Below are 17,246 nucleotides of genomic sequence, written 5' to 3' on the forward strand. Positions count from 1 at the left end.
GCGAAGCCCAACTCCGGTATTTTCCAGCTGGTGGCGTTTTTCGCTCACCAAACGATTAGTTTTTGTATAGAGGTCATTGAGAGTATGGAATTTGGTCAAAAAATTTAACGGCTTAATTGCTACATGAGGCTTATTTGATCGAAAAGAAGTTTGAATAGAAGGTTGTTACAACGGTACGTGACATCCCGGAAACTGCGTATCTGCCCTCTCGGTGTTGTATTCGCTAGGAACCAAACGGGGAGTGACCTACCTGAATTTGTCCAATAAAAAACGATTTTCCATTGCAATACTTTTTTAGTTTCAATACGTTTTGCTACGGTGTGTACCCAAGTGTTCGAAGTCGCGTTCAAAACAACTGGGAACTCATGACGTCGGTGATCTACAGGTCAGAAAGTCGGGCTCTCGAAAGAGACCCGAGTTGGAATTCCGAATTGGATGACCGGTCAAATCGATTTCTCCAAGTTGTTTGAACGCGGCAGGAGATGAGACGCGAGAACCTGGTATGTAAAATTAGTTGAGCAACCCATATGTAATTTGGACCTCCGGACGATCCAACTCGGCTTCTATTGAGCGAGATATAAAAGGTAAGGCGATGATTGTTATGTGTATCCGTAAAGTTGATCATGATTGTTATGCGTTTCCGTAAAGTTGATCATGATTTGTGTGGAAAGTTTTTCAATAGTCTCATCCAAAATGAGTTCCTTCCGCATTCACATCTGTATGCCCGTAGGGAGAGCGCGCCTTCTATATTCGGCTATACAGGCCTAGACGTGTCTTCTCAAAACTAGGCTTAAAACAAGCAAGTAAGCAACAAAGACATTTCATCCTCGAATCCACTGATTTAGCCTAACGCTTTTCACGATGCCAAATGTGTTTTTGTGTGAAAAATAGGTGAAATGTGGAAAGCCAAGCAACTGAACTTCCTCAAACCCGAGACGAATTCATTTGTGCCAACCATAAAATGTTTTGCAACGGAAACTGTTTACTTCAAGTTGTTGTACACCATTCGGAGTGAACCGTTTATGCTATGTTGCCAAACGGTTTGGTGTGAACTAATGCATACGACTCGGCTGCTGATGCTAATTATTTTAAAAAGAAACAACAAAAAATAACTAAACAAGAAATTACGTAAATAACTGATTGTATCTCATGAAAAGAAACATAAATATTATTTTAAAGCTGATCTTGTAAAAAAGAAAAACAACCTGGGTCCTCTTTCCCGATAGCGATGGAATTTAGTCATACTTAGTGTTTTAAGATGTATTTTAACATGCGTTTCCCAAAACATCACGCGGAAATCTAATTAGCATAATAATAATAAAACCATACTCCCTCAATTTAAGATAGAGATATGTTTTTAGCATTGAATGCGTCTGAATATACCGCATCCGCCTATGTATTCTCACAAAATCGTTAGTAGCGTCCGAACGGCCTACAAACTATTATACCCCCCTCTATGGAAAGATGAGACTCTCTCAACTCAAGTTTTTGGCCTTTTCTTTTATGCTAGGCTATGGCATATAACTAAATTCAACAAAAGATTGAAGGTGATGATGATAATAATGTTGATTCAGGTGTCATGATTATGTAAGAAAGGAAGTTGATGATTTGTTGTCATTTTGTTGGATACGCCCCTAAGGCTTTGATTGACAGGTCCTAAATGTGTATGTTTGTGACACAAAAAGAGACCCATTTTGGCAACAATTTTCAATGACAATATTTTAATTCCTTATAATATACTCTTGTGGTGTTATGATGGAGTAGGGCTGTGACAGTTATAACATTTGTGTAAATAATTTATTGTCAAGCAAATCACCAGGATGACTCCAGCAGTGATGTGGTGGTGATGTGGTCACGGCAACAACCTTATTATGGAGATATCATAGTTGTTAGTTATATCAGAATATATTCAACATGTTCAGTCTATACCTTCTGGAACTTAATCTGGAGACTAGCCTAGAGAAATCCGGTCTGTTCATGCTAACTTTCCACTGCTTGTCATACCATCAAGTCAAATTGCGTTTGTCACATGCGCCGAATACAACAGGTGTAGACCTTACAGTGAAATGCTTACTTACAAGCCCGTAACCAACAGTGCAGTTTTAAGAAAAATAAGTGTTAAGTACAAAATAAAAGTAACAAATTATTATAAAGAGCAGCAGTAAAATAACAGTAGCGAGGCTATATACAAGGGGTACTGGTACAGAGTTAATGTGCAGGGGTACAGGTTAGTCGAGGTAATATGTACATGTGGGTAGAGTTAAAGTGACTATGCATAGATAATAAACAGAGAGTAGTAGCAGCAGCGTAAAAGAGGGAGGGGGGGTCAATGCATACAGTCTGACCTTTATGTTTGGCATGACAAGGATTGGCTAGGAATGGAATGTTGGCCACAAACAGACAGGATTTCTCCATGCTAGTACAGTAGAAACTTTAAGTGCAATCAAACCTGTTTTCTCACTTCTCTCTTTGACTACAGGGAGGGTGAGCGTAACCAGAGAGGAGTATCGATCCAAAGCTACAGATGACACTGACTCTATGGGAAACAGATTATCCCTCCTTTCACACGTTGACAATTATTTAACTCAGTGGCTACAGAATAGGTTGATTCTGCCTGAATCTGTAACTCGTTGGCTACAGAATAGGTCTATTTGGCCAGACTGCTTGTCTTCAAATTCTGTAGTGAACTGGCGTAAGTAAACAAGCGTGTTGCAACTAATGCTCTCAGATGTCTGCAGGACCAATCAGCCAGTCAATTGTTGAATCTGACTGACTTCACATTTGACTTGAAATGTCCTCACCAAGCAAACGTTGCATAACGGTCAAAGGCAGAGTGAAAGAGTTTCCTGATGCATTTGAGAAAGAAGGCCAGTTGTTTTGCAGAGCATGTGACAACAAAAAGCCTCTTGATTACCGTAGGAAGTCAAGTTTGACCAGACACTTTGCCTCAGCTCGTCATAAGCAGAAAGCCCGTCAAAAGTGTGAAGAAAATGAGAATGAATGTGAAAGTGAACCTAAAAGGAAACGGACCTCTTCAAGTGTGAGTTGTGCAAAGACGATCCAATAAACATATTTTCAGAATTGACCTTTTATATGCACATAGACGTTTTATCTTCCACAGTATTAGAATATTTATTGTTGTTGCAGATGTGTGAAACCCATCCCATACTGGACCCATCCACAGATAAAGATGCTGAGCCTATGGAAACAAAACAGGAACCCAGTAACCCCTTCACAAGTAAGACAGAACTCTGATTGACCCTGACCCATCTAGAGACAGAGGCATTACATTATTAGAACACTGATTGACCCTCACCCATCTAGAGACAGAGGCATTACATTATTAGAACACTGATTGACCCTCACCCATCTAGAGACAGAGGCATTACATTATTAGAACACTGATTGACCCTGACCCATCTAGAGACAGAGGCATTACATTATTAGAACACTGATTGACCCTCACCCATCTAGAGACCGAGGCACTACATTATTTGGATCATCAGCAGTACTTCATGTGTTGCAGTCCTAACTCAGGGTGTGCTCCAGAAACATTTAAATCCTTCTCCTTCAACCATTTTGTATCCTAATGCTCTCTGTCCCCTTGGTAGGTGGTGATCATGTTCAGGAGGCACTAGGAGAACACAGAGCAGCTCCTCTCCCAGACCCTCCCTCTCTCCAGCCCTCCTTTTCACTCCCCGCTACCCAACCCTCATCTCTTCAGACCTACTCTCTGCCAGCCCCCTCTCGGTAAGAATAGATATATTAATTACATACCATTATTGTAAACATGACTATTGTAAAAAAATATCTATCTGTGTGATATCCCAGGGGTCTTTACCAGCACACGAGTCCAAAAACATCCACAAATTGAACACTATGTACCAAAACTACATTTTTAGTCTGCCTCACAAACACAAAACATGTTTGTCATTTTTCAGACTATCCCACTCCCTTGATGTGAGTGAAAAGAAGAGAGGAGAGGAAAGAGGTAAACCTGTGTGTCTAAGCTGAGGTGTAACTCTGGATATGATCTCCTTGTACAGTAATGTTTACCAGTATTTTATTTGTTTTGTTTTTGCCATTTTAAAAGATGTTCTCTTCTCTATAACATGTGCAGTGTATCAGTGCTTACGTTGGTTTTGTATGTAAGACACCATTTAATTTTTCAACTCCAGATGCTGAGTTTGTGGACAAGTACAGGGCTGAGCTTATTCAGAGAGTTACCATGGTGATGTACATAGCAGATGTCCTGCTCCAGAGGTGTATGATCCATGTTGAGGAGTACTCTAACATCTCTGCTGCCTTGACCAACCAGAGCCAGATGAGGGTGCTGTACAAGGCCTTAGACTCAGGGGGAGTAAAAGTCAAATCAGCCTTCTACAGGATCCTCCAAGAGCAGTATACTTATTTGGTCCAGGATATAGGTAGGTCTCTCTCTCTCTCTCTCTCTCTCTCGCTCACGCTCTCTCTCTCACGCTCTCTCTCTCGCTCTCTCTCTCGCTCTCTCTCTCGCTCTCTCTCTCTCTCTCTCGCTCTCTCTCTCGCTCGCTCTCTCGCTCTCTCTCTCGCTCTCTCTCGCTCTCTCTCTCTTTTGCGCGCTCTCTCTCTCTTTTGCGCGCTCTCTCTCTCTTTTGCGCGCTCTCTCTCTCTTTTGCGCGCTCTCTCTTTTGCGCGCTCTCTTGCGCTCTCGCGCTCTCTTTTGCGCTCTCGCGCTCTCTTTTGCGCTCTCGCGCTCTCTTTTGCGCTCTCGCGCTCTCTTTTGCGCTCTCGCGCTCTCTTTTGCGCTCTCGCGCTCTCTTTTGCGCGCTCTCTTTTGCGCTCTCTCTCTCTTTTGCGCTCTCTCTCTCTTTGCGCTCTCTCTCTCTTTTGCGCTCTCTCTCTCTCTTTTGCGCTCTCTCTCTCTCTTTGCGCTCTCTCTCTCTCTTTTGCGCTCTCTCTCTCTCTGCGCTCTCTCTCTCTTTTGCGCTCTCTCTCTCTTTTGCGCTCTCTCTCTCTCTTTGCGCTCTCTCTCTCTCTCTCTCTCTCTCTCTCTCTCTCTCTTTGCGCTCTCTCTCTCTCTCTTTGCGCTCTCTCTCTCTCTCTTTGCGCTCTCTCTCTCTCTTTGCGCTCTCTCTCTCTCTCTTTGCGCTCTCTCTCTCTCTCTTTGCGCGCTCTCTCTCTCTCTTTGCGCGCTCTCTCTGTCTTTTGCGCTCTCTCTCTCTCTCTGTCTTTTGCGCTCTCTCTCTCTCTCTGTCTTTTGCGCTCTCTCTCTCTCTCTGTCTTTTGCGCTCTCTCTCTGTCTTTTGCGCTCTCTCTCTGTCTTTTGCGCTCTCTCTCTGTCTTTTGCGCTCTCTCTCTGTCTTTTGCGCTCTCTGTCTTTTGCGCTCTCTCTCTCTTTTGCGCTCTCTCTCTCTTGCGCTCTCGCGCTCTCTTTTGCGCTCTCGCGCTCTCTTTTGCGCTCTCGCGCTCTCTTTTGCGCTCTCTCTTTTGCGCTCTCTCTCTTGCGCTCTCTCTTTGCGCTCTCTCTTTGCGCTCTCTCTCTCTCTTTTGCGCTCTCTCTCTCTCTTTTTTGCGCTCTCTCTCTCTCTTTTTTGCGCTCTCTCTCGCTCTCTCTTTTGCGCTCTCTTTGCGCTCTCTCGCTCTCTCTTTGCGCTCTCTCGCTCTCTCTTTTGCGCTCTCTCTCGCTCTCTCTTTTGCGCTCTCTCTTTTGCGCTCTCTCTTTTGCGCGCTCTCTTGCGCTCTCTCTTTTGCGCTCTCTTGCGCTCTCTCTCTTTTGCGCTCTCTCTCTTTTGCGCTCTCTCTCTTTTGCGCTCTCTCTCTTTGCGCTCTCTCTTTGCGCGCTCTCTCGCTCGCTCTCTTTTGCGCGCTCTTTCGCTCGCTCTCTTTTGCGCGCTCTTTCGCTCGCTCTCTTTTGCGCGCTCTTTCGCTCGCTCTCTTTTGCGCGCTCTTTCGCTCGCTCTCTTTCGCTCGCTCTCTTTTGCGTGCTCTCTTTTGCGTGCTCTCTTTCGCGTGCTCTCTTGCGCTCGCTCTCTTGCGCTCGCTCTCTTGCGCTCGCTCTCTTGCGCTCGCTCTCTTGCGCTCGCTCTCTTTTGCGCGCTCGCTCTCTTTTGCGCGCTCGCTCTCTTTTGCGCGCTCGCTCTCTTTGCGCCGCTCTCTTGCTCGCTCTCTTTTGCGCTCTCTTTCGCGCTGCGCTCTCTTTTGCGCGCTCTCTTTTGCGCGCTCTCTTGCGCTCGCTCTCTTTTGCGCGCTCTCTTGCGCTCGCTCTCTTTTGCGCGCTCTCTTGCGCTCGCTCTCTTTTGCGCGCTCTCTTGCGCTCGTTCTCTTTTGCGCGCTCTCTTGCGCTCGCTCTCTTTTGCGCGCTCTCTTGCGCTCGCTCGCTCTCGCTCTCTTGCTCGCTCGCTCTCGCTCTCTCTTGCTCGCTCGCTCTCGCTCTCTCTTGCTCGCTCGCTCTCGCTCTCTCTTGCTCGCTCGCTCTCGCTCTCTCTCGCTCTCTCTTGCTCGCTCTCGCTCTCTCTTGCTCGCTCTCGCTCTCTCTTGCTCGCTCTCGCTCTTTTGCGCGCTCTCGCTCTCTATTGCTCGCTCGCTCTTTTGCGCGCTCTCGCCCTCTCTTTTGCGCTCTCTCTCTCTTGCGCGCTCTCTTTTGCGCTCTCTCTCTCTCTTTTGCGCGCTCTCTTTTGCGCTCTCTCTCTTTTGCGCGCTGTCTCGCTCTCGATCTCTCTCTTTTGCGCTCTCTCTCTCTTTTGCGCTCTCTCTCTCTCTCTTTTGCGCTCTCTCTCTCTCGTGCTCTCTCGTGCTCTCTCTCTCTCTCGTGCTCTCTCTCTCTCGCTCTCTCTCTCTTTTGCGCTCTCTCTCTCTTTTGCGCGCTCTCTCTCTTTTGCGCGCGCTCTCTCTCTTTTGCGCGCTCTCTCTCTTTTGCGCGCGCTCTCTTTTTTGCGCGCTCTCTTTTTTGCGCTCTCTCTCTTGCTCTCTCTCTCCCTCTCTCTTGCTCTCTCTCTCCCTCTCTCTTGCTCTCTCTCTCCCTCTCTCTTGCTCTCTCTCCCTCTCTCTTGCGCTCTCTCTCTCTTTTGCGCTCTCTCTCTTTTGTTCTCTTTCTCTCTCTCTTGCGTGCTCTCTTGCGCTCTCTCTCTTTTGCGCGCTCTCTTGCGCTCTCTCTTTTGCGCGCTCTCTTGCGCTCTCTCTTTTGCGCGCTCTCTTGCGCTCTCTCTTTTGCGCGCTCTCTTGCGCTCTCTCTTTTGCGCGCTCTCTTGCGCTCTCTCTTTTGCGCGCTCTCTTGCGCTCTCTCTTTTGCGCGCTCTCTTGCGCTCTCTCTTTTGCGCGCTCTCTTGCGCTCTCTCTTTTGCGCTCTCTCTTTTGCGCGCTCTCTTGCGCTCTCTCTTTTGCGCTCTCTTTTGCGCGCTCTCTCTTTTGCGCGCTCTCTTTTGCGCTCTCTCTTTTGCATGCTCTCTTTTGCGCGCTCTTTCGCTCGCTCTCTTTTGCGCGCTCTTTCGCTCGCTCTCTTTTGCGCGCTCTTTTGCTCGTTCTCTTTTGCGCTCTCTTGCGCTCGCTCTCTTTTGCGCGCTCTCTTGCGCTCGCTCTCTTTTGCGCGCTCTCTTGCGCTCGCTCTCTTTTGCGCGCTCTCTTTTGCGCGCTCTCTTGCGCTCGCTCTCTCTTGCTCGCTCGCTCTCGCTCTCTCTTGCTCGCTATCGCTCTCGCTCTCTCTTGCTCGCAATCGCTCTCGCTCTCTCTTTCTCGCTCGCTCTCGCTCTCTCTTGCTGCGCTCTCCTGCGCTCTCTTTGCGCTCTCGCTCTCTTGCTCGCTCTCTCTCTCTTGCTCGCTTCTTGCGCTCTCTCTTGTTCGCTCTCTCTTGCTCGCTCTCTCTTGCTCGCTCTCTCTTGCTCGCTCTCTCTTGCTCGCGCTCTCTTTCGCTCTGCTCTCTTTGCGCGCTCTCTTTTGCGCTCTCTTTCTCTCTCTTTGCGCGCTCTCTTTGCGCTCTCTCTCTCTCTTTGCGCGCTCTCTTTGCGCTCTCTCTCTCTCTTTTGCGCGCTCTCTTTGCGCTCTCTCTCTTTTGCGCTCTCTCGCTCTCTCTCTTTCGCTCGCTCTCTCTTTGCGCTTCTCTCTCTTTTGCGCTCTCTCTCTCTCTTTGCGCTCTCTCTCTCTCTTGTCGCTCTCTCTCTCTCTTGCTCTCTCTCTCTCGCTCGCTCTCTCTCTCTCGTGCTCTCTCTCTCTCTCTCGCTCTCTCTCTCGCTCTCTCTCTCTTTCTTGCTCGCTCGCTCTCTCTCTTTGCGCGCTTCTCTCTCTCTCTTGCTCGCTCTCTCCTTCTGCTCTCTCTCTTTGCTCGCTCTCCTCTTTCTCGCTCTCTCTTTTGCTCGCTTCTCTTCTTTGCTCGCTCTCTTTGCGCTCTCTTTGCGCTCTCTTTCGCGCTCTCTCTTTGCGCGCGCTCTCTTTTGCGCTCTCTCTTTTCTGCTCTTCTTTTGCGCTCTCTTTGCGCTCTCTTTGCGCCGCTCTCTTTTGCGCTCTCTTTATGCTCTCTTTGCGCTGCTTCTTGCGCTCGCTTTGCGCTCGCTTCTCTTGCGCTCGCTCTCTTGCGCTCGCGCTCTCTGCGTCTGCTCTTTGCGCTGCTGGCTCTCTTGCGCGCTCTGCGCTCTCTTGCGCCGTCAGCTTTCTTGCGCTGCTTCGCTGCTCTCTTGCTCGCTCGCTCTCGCTCTCTCTTGCTCGCTCTCGCTCTCGCTCTCTCTTGCTCGCTCTCGCTCTCCTTGCTCGCTCTCTCTTGCTCGCTCTCGCTCTCTCTTGCTCGCTCTCGCTCTCTCTTGCTCGCTCTCTCCCTTGCGCTCTCTCTCTCTCTCTTTTGCGCTCTCTCTCTCTCTTTTTGCGCTCTCTCTCTCTCTTTTGCGCGCTCTCTCTTGCTCGCTCTCTCTCGCTCTCTCTCTTTTGCGCGCGCGCGCTCTCTCTCTCTTTTGCGCACGCGCGCTCTCTCTCTCTTGCGCTGCTTCCCTCTTCTTTGCGCGCGCTCTCTCTCTTTGCGCCGCGCTCTTCTCTTTTGCGCTGCGCTCTCTCTTTATGCTCTGAGCTCGCTTCTCGCTTTTGCTCTCGCTCGCTCTCGCTCGCTCGCTCTCGCTCTTTTGCTCTCGCTTCTCGCTTTGTTTTCGCCGCTTGTTTCGCGCTCTCGCTTTTTGCTCCTCGCTTCTTGCTTTCGCCGCTCGCTTTGTTTCCGCCGCTTCCGCCTTGTTTTCGCCTCGCTTTCGTCGCTTGTTTTCGCCGCTTCTCGCTTTTGTTTTCGCCGCTCGCTTTCGCTTGTTTTCGCCGCTCGTTTCGCTTTTTTTCCCCGCTCGCTTTCCGCCGCTTCTCGCTTTTTTTTCGCACGCCGCCTCGCTTTTTTCGCGACGCTTTCGCTCGCTTTTTGCGCCGCTTTTTGTTTTCGCTTCTTCGCTCGCTCGCTTTTGCGCTCGCTCGCTTTCCTTTGCGCTCGCCGCTTTCGCCTCTTTCCGCTTTCGCTTCGCTCGCTTGTTTTCGCTCGCTCCCTCGCTTCGCTTTTTGTTTTCGCCGCCGCTTTTTTTCGCCGCTTGCTCGCTCTTTTGTTTTCGCCGCTTGTTTCGCCTCGCTTTTTGCGCCGCTTTCTTTGTTTCGCCGCTTTTGCGCCGCTTGTTTTCGCTTGCGCCGCTTTTGTTCTCGCCGCTTTCGCTTTTTACACGCCGCCGCTCGCTTCGCTTTTTGCTTTCGCTTTTTTTTCGCTTTTCGCTTTCTTTCGCTTCTTTTTTCGCCGCTTTCGCTTCTTGTTTTCGCTTGCTTGCCGCTTCGCTTCTTTTTCGCCGCTTCTTTGTTTCGCTTTCTCGCTTGTTTCGCTTTTGCTTCTCGCCGCTTCGCTTGTTCTCTTGCTTTCGCCGCCTCGCTTGCTTGCCGCTTCTTGTTTCGCCGCTTCTTTTTTTTCGCTTGCTCCTTGCTCGCTTGTTTTCGCTTGTTTCGCTCGCTTCGCCGCTTGTTCTTCGCCGCCGCTTTCGCTTGTTTTCGCCGCCGCTTTCGCTTGTTTTCGCCGCCGCTTTCGCTTGTTTTCGCCTGCTTGCCGCTTCGCTTGTTTTCGCCGCTCGCTTCGCTTGTTTTCGCCGCCGCTTCCTTGTTTTCGCGACGCCGCTTTCGCTTCTTGTTTCGCGACGCTTGCTTCGCTCTCTGCGCTTTTTGCGCCGCTTTTGCTTTCGCTCGCTTTTGCTTCGCTCCGCTTTTCTTTCGCTCTTCCGCTTGTTTGCGCCGCTTTCGCTTGTTTCGCCGCTTCGCTTTCGCTTTCGCCTCGCTTTTGTTTTCGCCGCTTCGCTTGCTTCTCGCTGCCTTGCCGCTCCTCTTCGCTTTGTTTTCGCTCGCTCTTCTTCGCTTCGCTTTTCGCTTTCGCTTGTTTTCGCTTCTCGCGCTCGCTTGCTTTCGCTTGCTCTTTCGCTTGTTTCGCCGCTTCGCTTTCTCGCTTTTGCGCTCGCTTCGTTTTCGCTTTCTTCGCTTTTTGCGCCGCTTCGCTTGCTTCGCTTTCGCCGCTTTGCTCGTTTTGCTCTCGCCGCTTCTTGCTTTCGCTCGCTTTTTGCGCTCGCTTGCTTCGCCGCTTCGCTTTGCTTTCGCCGCTTCGCTTTCGCTTTCTTGTTTTCGCTCTTTGTTCTCGCTTCTTGTTTTCGCTTCTTGTTTTCGCTCGCTTGCGCCGCTTTCGCTTTTTTGCGCCGCTTTCGCTTTCGCTTGTTTCGCTCGCTTCGCTTTTTGCTCTCGCCGCTTCTTTCGCTTCTCGCTTTTGCGCCGCTTGCTTCGCCGCTTTTGCTCGCTTCGCTTTTGCGCCGTTGCTTCGCTTTTTGCTTTCGCTTTGCGCCGCCGCTCTCGCTCTTTTGCGCTCGCTCTCTCGCTCTCTCTCGCTCTTTTGCGCTCGCTCGCTCTCGCGCGCTCGCTCGCTCTCGCTCTTTTGCGCTGGCTCGCTCTTTTGCGCTCTCGCTCTTTTGCGCTCTCTCGCTCTTTTGTGCTCTCGCTCTTTTGTGCTCTCGCTCTTTTGCTCTCGCTCTTTTGCTCTCGCTCTTTTGCTCTTTTGCTCTCGCTCTTTTGCTCTCGCTCTCTCTTTTGCTCTCTCTCTCTCTTTTGCTCGCTCTCTCTCATTTATATGTAATTAAAAGTTGTATCTCGTACGTTACAGGTGTGGACTTTGATGGACAGACTAGGCGCAAAGGTATGTCTGAGAAGAATAGAACAACACATCAGATGATTTACGTGATCCAGTGTTATCCAACCCCCCCTACCCGATGAGTTGGATATTTGAATCAGCTGTGTAGTGCTAGGGCAGGATTTCAAAATTAAACAGAGGGCCTCACAGAGACAGAGGGCTACCATGTGTGATACCCCAGTTGCCCAGCACTGTATTAGATCTTCCCCATTGTACAGAGAAATTGAGAATTCATAAAGCACTGAACATAGCAACCTGGTGATAAGGATCAGACATGTATGTGCTGTTTGATAAATCAAAAACACAACAAAAAATGTAATGAGAACCTTAATTAGGTTTTTAGGCCTCGAATCTGGTCGAGCAGGTAACACTCTTGTCTACGGAACCATATATTTCCCCCTGTGGCAAGAATGCCAATTCAATCCCTGCATGAGCCCTACGCAATTATTCTACCTAAACTCCGGTTGTATCCTGTCATAAAAACGTTATTCTTTTTTTTTTTTTTTACTAAATGAGTTTAGAATTCTCCTTTAAAATGTGGTGTTCATTATTTGTTTGGTCTTTTTTTTTTGCAGTGGATGTCATACAGAGAGTTAAAGAGGAATATAAAGCCAGTCTGAAAAACAAGTTTAGATTTCTGTCTAAAGGCACTGCAGTGGAACAAACTCCCCTCAACAGCATCTACACACAGCTCTACATCACACAAGGAAAGAGTGAAGGGGTTAATAAAGAACATGAGATTCGACAGATTGAATGTACATCCAAGAGAAAAACATTCATGGACACTCCAATCAACTGCAACGACATCTTCAAACCCTTACCTGGACAGAAGAAAGAGATCAGAACTGTAATGACGAAGGGCATCACTGGCATTGGAAAAACAGTTTCAGTCCAGAAATTCATCCTCGACTGGGCAGAAGGAAAAGCCAATCAGGATGTTGATTTCATCTTTGTGCTCCCTTTCAGAGAGCTGAATCTGATTAAAGACGATCAGTACAGTCTTCATAGACTTTTGAATGACTTCCATCCTGAACTTAGAGAGATAGAAGATGCACAGAAATACGATGACTATGAAGTCATGTTCATTTTTGACGGTCTGGATGAAAGCAGACTACCATTAGGGTTTCATCAAAACAAGAAGTTGAGTGATCTAACTGAGACATCATCAGTTGACAGGTTGATGACAAACCTCATTGAGGGGAATCTACTCCCCGACGCTCTCCTCTGGATAACCTCCAGACCAGCAGCAGCCAATCAGGTTCCCCATGAGTACATCAACAAGGTGACAGAAGTACGAGGGTTCAATGACAAACAGAAAGAAGAATACTTTGAGAAGAATGTTGAGGATGAGAAGCTGGCCAGCAGAATCATCTCACACATTAATACATCAAGGAGCCTCCACATCATGTGCCACATACCAGTCTTCTGTTGGATTACTGCCAGGGTTCTTGAGCAAATGTTGAGTGATGATGAGAGTGGAGAGATCACAACTCTGACTGAGATGTACAATCACTTCCTGCTCATTCAGACAAACCTGAAAAGCAAGAAGTATGATGGGAAAAATGAGACGGATCTGGACATAATCATAGAACAAAACAAAGAAACCATTCTCAAACTGGCACAACTTGCATTTAAACAGCTGGTGAAGGGCAATCTCATATTCTCTAAGAAAGACCTGGAGGAATGTGGCATTGATGTCAGTGAAGCCTCAGTGTACTCTGGGTTTTGCACAGAAATCTTGAAAGAAGAGTGTGTGTTGTATCAGAAGGTGTACTGCTTTGTTCACCTGAGTTTCCAGGAGTTCCTTGCTTCTCTGTATGTGTTCCACTGCTGTGTGAGCAAGAACATCAAGGCCCTGGATTCTTTCATTGGGGATGTGTCTTCAGAGCTGTCATTGCATGAGCTGCTGAAGATGATAGTGGATAAAGCCTTGGAGCGTGCACACATGGACCTGTTCCTCCGCTTTCTTCTTGGCATCTCAATGGAATCCAACCAGCGACTGTTACAAGGCCTACTGCCACAGACAGAGACCAGCTCAGAGACTGTTGAGGAAATGAAGAAATACCTCAGGGAGCCAAACGTAGAGCAAGTCTCACCTGATAGGTACATCAATCTACTCGTCTGCTTGACTGAGATGAAAGATGATTCAGTACATGAGGACATTAACAACTTCCTGAAGTCAGGAAATCAAACAGGAAATGAACTGTCACCTGTTGCCTGCTCAGCATTGGTCAATGCTCTGCTGATGTCAAAGGGCGTGCTGGATGAGTTAGACCTGCGGAGATACAACACATCTGAGGAGGGGCGTTTGAGACTGATCCCAGCTGTGAAGAAATGTAGAAAGGCAATGTAAGTAATACTGTATTGATGTATTTGGTATTTTATTAGGATCCCCATTAGCTGTTGCAAAAGCAGCAGCTACTCTTCCTGGGGTCCACATAAAACATGATTCATAATACGGAATGACATAATACAGAACATCATTAGACAGCTCAAGGACAGAACTACATACATTTTTAAAAAGGTGCACACAGCCTACATCTCAATGCATACACACAAACTATCTAGGTCAAATAGTGGAGTTGTGCCGCGAGGTGTTTCTTTATCTGTTTTTTGATACCAGGTTTGCTGTTTATTTGAGCAATATGAGATTGAAGGAAGTTCCATGCAATAAGGGCTCTATATAATACTGTACGTTTTCTTGAATTTGTTCTGGATTTGGGGACTATGGAAAGACCTCTGGTGGCATGTCTGGTGGGATAAGTGTGTGTGTCAGAGCTGTGTATAAGTTGACTATGCAAACAATTTGGGATTTTCAACACATTGTTTCTTATAAAAAGAAGTGATGCAGTCAGTCTCTCCTCAACTCTTGGCCAAGAGAGACTGGCATGAATAGTATTTATATCAGCCCTCTGATTACAATTAAGAGCAAAATGTGCCACTCTGTTCTGGGCCAGCTGCAGCTTAACCTCTTGGGGCTAGGTGGGACGCTAGCGTGCCACCCGTGGTGCACTCCATCAACAGCAGGTGCATTTCAAGAGCGGCAAATTTGAATCCAAATAAATGTCAAAATTCAAATTTTTCAAAAATACAACTATTTTACACCATTTGAAAGATAAACATCTCCTTAATCTAACCACGTTTTACGATTTCAAAAAGGTTTTACGGCGAAAGCATAAATTTAGAGTATGTTAGGACAGTACATTTACAAGAGTTGTGTGTAATGTTTTGTCAAGTCAAAGACAGGGTCACCAAAACCATAAAACCAGCTAAAATGATACACTAACCTTTTACAATCTCCATCAGATGACACTCCTAGGACATTATGTTAGACAATGCATGCATTTTTAGTTCTATCAAGTTCATATTTATATCCAAAAACAGCGTTTTACTATGGCATTGATGTTGAGGAAATCGTTTCCCTCCAATAACCGGCAGTCAAGTCAGCGTCACAAATTAAATAATTAAAATTAGAAAACATTGGTAAAATATTATATTGTCATTTAAAGAATTATAGATTTACATCTTTTGAACGCAATCAACTTGCCAGATTTAAAAATAACCTTACTGGGAAATCACACTTTGCAATAATCTGAGCACTGCGCCCAGAAAAATACGCGTTGCGATACAGACTAGACGTCATGTTGGGGAGATCTAAAATCGAAAATACTATGTAAATAATCCATTACCTTTGATTCTCTTCATCAGATGTCACTTCCAGGTATCACAGGTCCATAACGAATGTAGTTTTGTTCAAAAAAGCTCATCATTTATGTCCAAAAATCTCCGTCTCGTTAGCACATGATGTAAGCCAGCCGGACTTCTCGTCATGAACGAGGGGAAAAATATATTTCCGTTCGTTCAAACATGTCAAACGTTGTATAGCATAAATCATTAGGGCCTTTTTTAACCAGAACATGAATAATATTCAAGGTGGACGAATGCATAGCCTTTTATAACGTATTGGAACGAGGGTACCCAACATGAAGTAGCGCGCCAGGTGTCTAATGGGACATCACCGTTCCATGGCTCTTGTTCGGTCAGATCTCCCTCCAGAAGACTCAAAACACTTTGTAAAGGCTGGTGACATCTAGTGGAAGCAATAGGAAGTGCCAAAATATTCATAAACCCCTGTGTTTTTCAATGGGAGAGGTTTAAAGTCAATACAACACATCAGGTATCCACTTCCTGTCAGAAAATGTCTCAGGGTTTTGCCTGCCAAATGAGTTCTGTTATACTCACAGACACCATTCAAACAGTTTTGGAAACTTTAGAGTGTTTTCTATCCATATATAATAAGTATATGCATATTCTAGTTACTGGGTAGGATTAGTAACCAGATTAAATCGGGTACATTTTTTTTATCCAGACGTGCAAATGCTGCCCCCTAGACCCAACAGGTTAAAGCCTTCACATATTTGATTCATAGCTTTGTATTCATCTGGAACTTCCCTGAAGATGCCAATAGCATCCATCCAGACAAAGCTAATCCCATCCTGGTCAAAACTCCTCCTGTGCCTACTTTAGCCTCCTATAACTGGCCTCTGATGACTGGCCTCTGATGACTAACTCGAACTGGTTGGACCAATAACCCCAGGTGCAAGTTCCTAACCACCCTTTGTGGTAATTTCTGTCGTATGCGTCCTTTACTGATACTGGCCCACCCTACATCAGTTATAGGTGCTGTGAGGTTAAGAATTTTCTATTTATCTTTCAAACCTAATTCAGTCACATTAACGATTACTTTCAGCCATTAAAATCCTCTAAGTTCTCGGTGCCATTCTTGTATCTATAACACTGGTGCTCATCAGGAATTTAGGTGAACCGAGGTGGGTTGGCTGAGTATTTCAATCTGGCCAACCCCAATTCCTGTACAGTTCTCTGCTTCCCCAGGAAATTGTTTAATGTTTACCTTAACCTCTATGGGACCGGCGGGACGAATTCGTCCCACCTACGTAACAGCCACTGCCAGCCTGTGGCGCGATTTTCAAAATCTTCAAAATCCTATTACTTCAATTTCTCAAACATATGACTATTTTACAGCCATTTAAAGATAAGACTCTCGTTAATCTAACCACACTGTCCGATTTCAAAAAGCCTTTACAACGAAAGCAAAACATTAGATTATGTCAGCAGAGTACCAAGCCAGAAATAATCAGACACCCATTTTTCAAGCCAGCATATAATGTCACCAAAACCCAGAAGACAGCTAAATGCAGCACTCACCTTTGATGATCTTCATCAGATGACAACCCTAGGACATTATGTTATACAATACATGCATGTTTTGTTCAATCAAGTTCATATTTATATCAAAAACCAGCTTTTTACATTAGCATGTGACGTTCAGAACTAGCATACCCCCCGCAAACTTACGGGGAATTCGCTAACATTTTACTAAATTACTCACGATAAACGTTCACAAAAAGCATAACAATTATTTTAAGAATTATAGATACAGACCTCCTCTATGCACTCGATATGTCCGATTTTAAAATAGCTTTTTGGTGAAAGCACATTTTGCAATATTCTAAGTACATAGCCCAGGCATCACGGGCTCGCTATTTAGACACCCGGCAAGTTTAGCACTCACCATAATCATATTTACTATTATAAAAATGTCATTACCTTTTGTTGTCTTCGTCAGAATGCACACCCAGGACGTCTACTTCAATAACAAATGTTGGTTTGGTCCAAAATAATCCATCGTTATATCCGAATAGCGGCGTTTTGTTCGTATGCGTTCCAGACACTATCCGAAATAGTAAAGAAGTGTCGCGCTTGGCGCAATTCCTGACAATAAAATTCAAAGTATTCCATTGCCGTACGTCGAAGCATGTCAACCGCTGTTTAAAATCAATTTTTACGTCATTTTTCTCGTGAAAAGCGCTAATATTCCGACAGGGAATCTCCTTTTCGGCAAACAGAGGAAAAAATCCCAAAGGCGGGGGCGGTCGGGGTCACGCGCATAAGCTAGTGTCTCTTGATGGGCCACTTGAGAAAGGCGATAATGTGTTTCAGCCTGGGGCTGGAATGACGACATTCTCTTTTTTCCCGGGCTATGAGAGCCTATGGAAGACGTGGGAAGTGTCACGTTAGAGCAGAGATC

The 17,246-nt window shown here is 46.5% G+C and overlaps 1 protein-coding gene across 4 annotated transcripts in view; it reads left to right on the plus strand.

The window, feature by feature from the left end:
- The window catches only part of LOC106591257 (uncharacterized), a 69,913-nt gene continuing 52,667 nt past the window's right edge, over positions 1-17,246 (plus strand). Inside the window, exons 1-8 of one of the 4 annotated variants that reach the window (XR_006762526.1) lie at positions 1-584; positions 2,480-3,040; positions 3,148-3,238; positions 3,612-3,750; positions 3,942-3,991; positions 4,179-4,427; positions 11,111-11,143; positions 11,713-13,486. Coding sequence is in view for 3 of the 4 variants with exons in the window: in XM_045709997.1 (XP_045565953.1) it covers positions 2,792-3,040; positions 3,148-3,238; positions 3,612-3,750; positions 3,942-3,991; positions 4,179-4,427; positions 11,111-11,143; positions 11,713-13,486 (2,585 nt within the window). In the remaining variant the exon portion in view is untranslated. The remainder of the gene's footprint in view (positions 585-2,479; positions 3,041-3,147; positions 3,239-3,611; positions 3,751-3,941; positions 3,992-4,178; positions 4,428-11,110; positions 11,144-11,712; positions 13,487-17,246) is intronic. The other 3 variants (XM_045709997.1, XM_045709989.1, XM_045709992.1) reach the window with 3 other exon arrangements.

Source organism: Salmo salar, chromosome ssa02 (assembly GCF_905237065.1).
Source record: "Salmo salar chromosome ssa02, Ssal_v3.1, whole genome shotgun sequence".
Classification (NCBI taxonomy): Eukaryota; Metazoa; Chordata; class Actinopteri; order Salmoniformes; family Salmonidae; genus Salmo; species Salmo salar.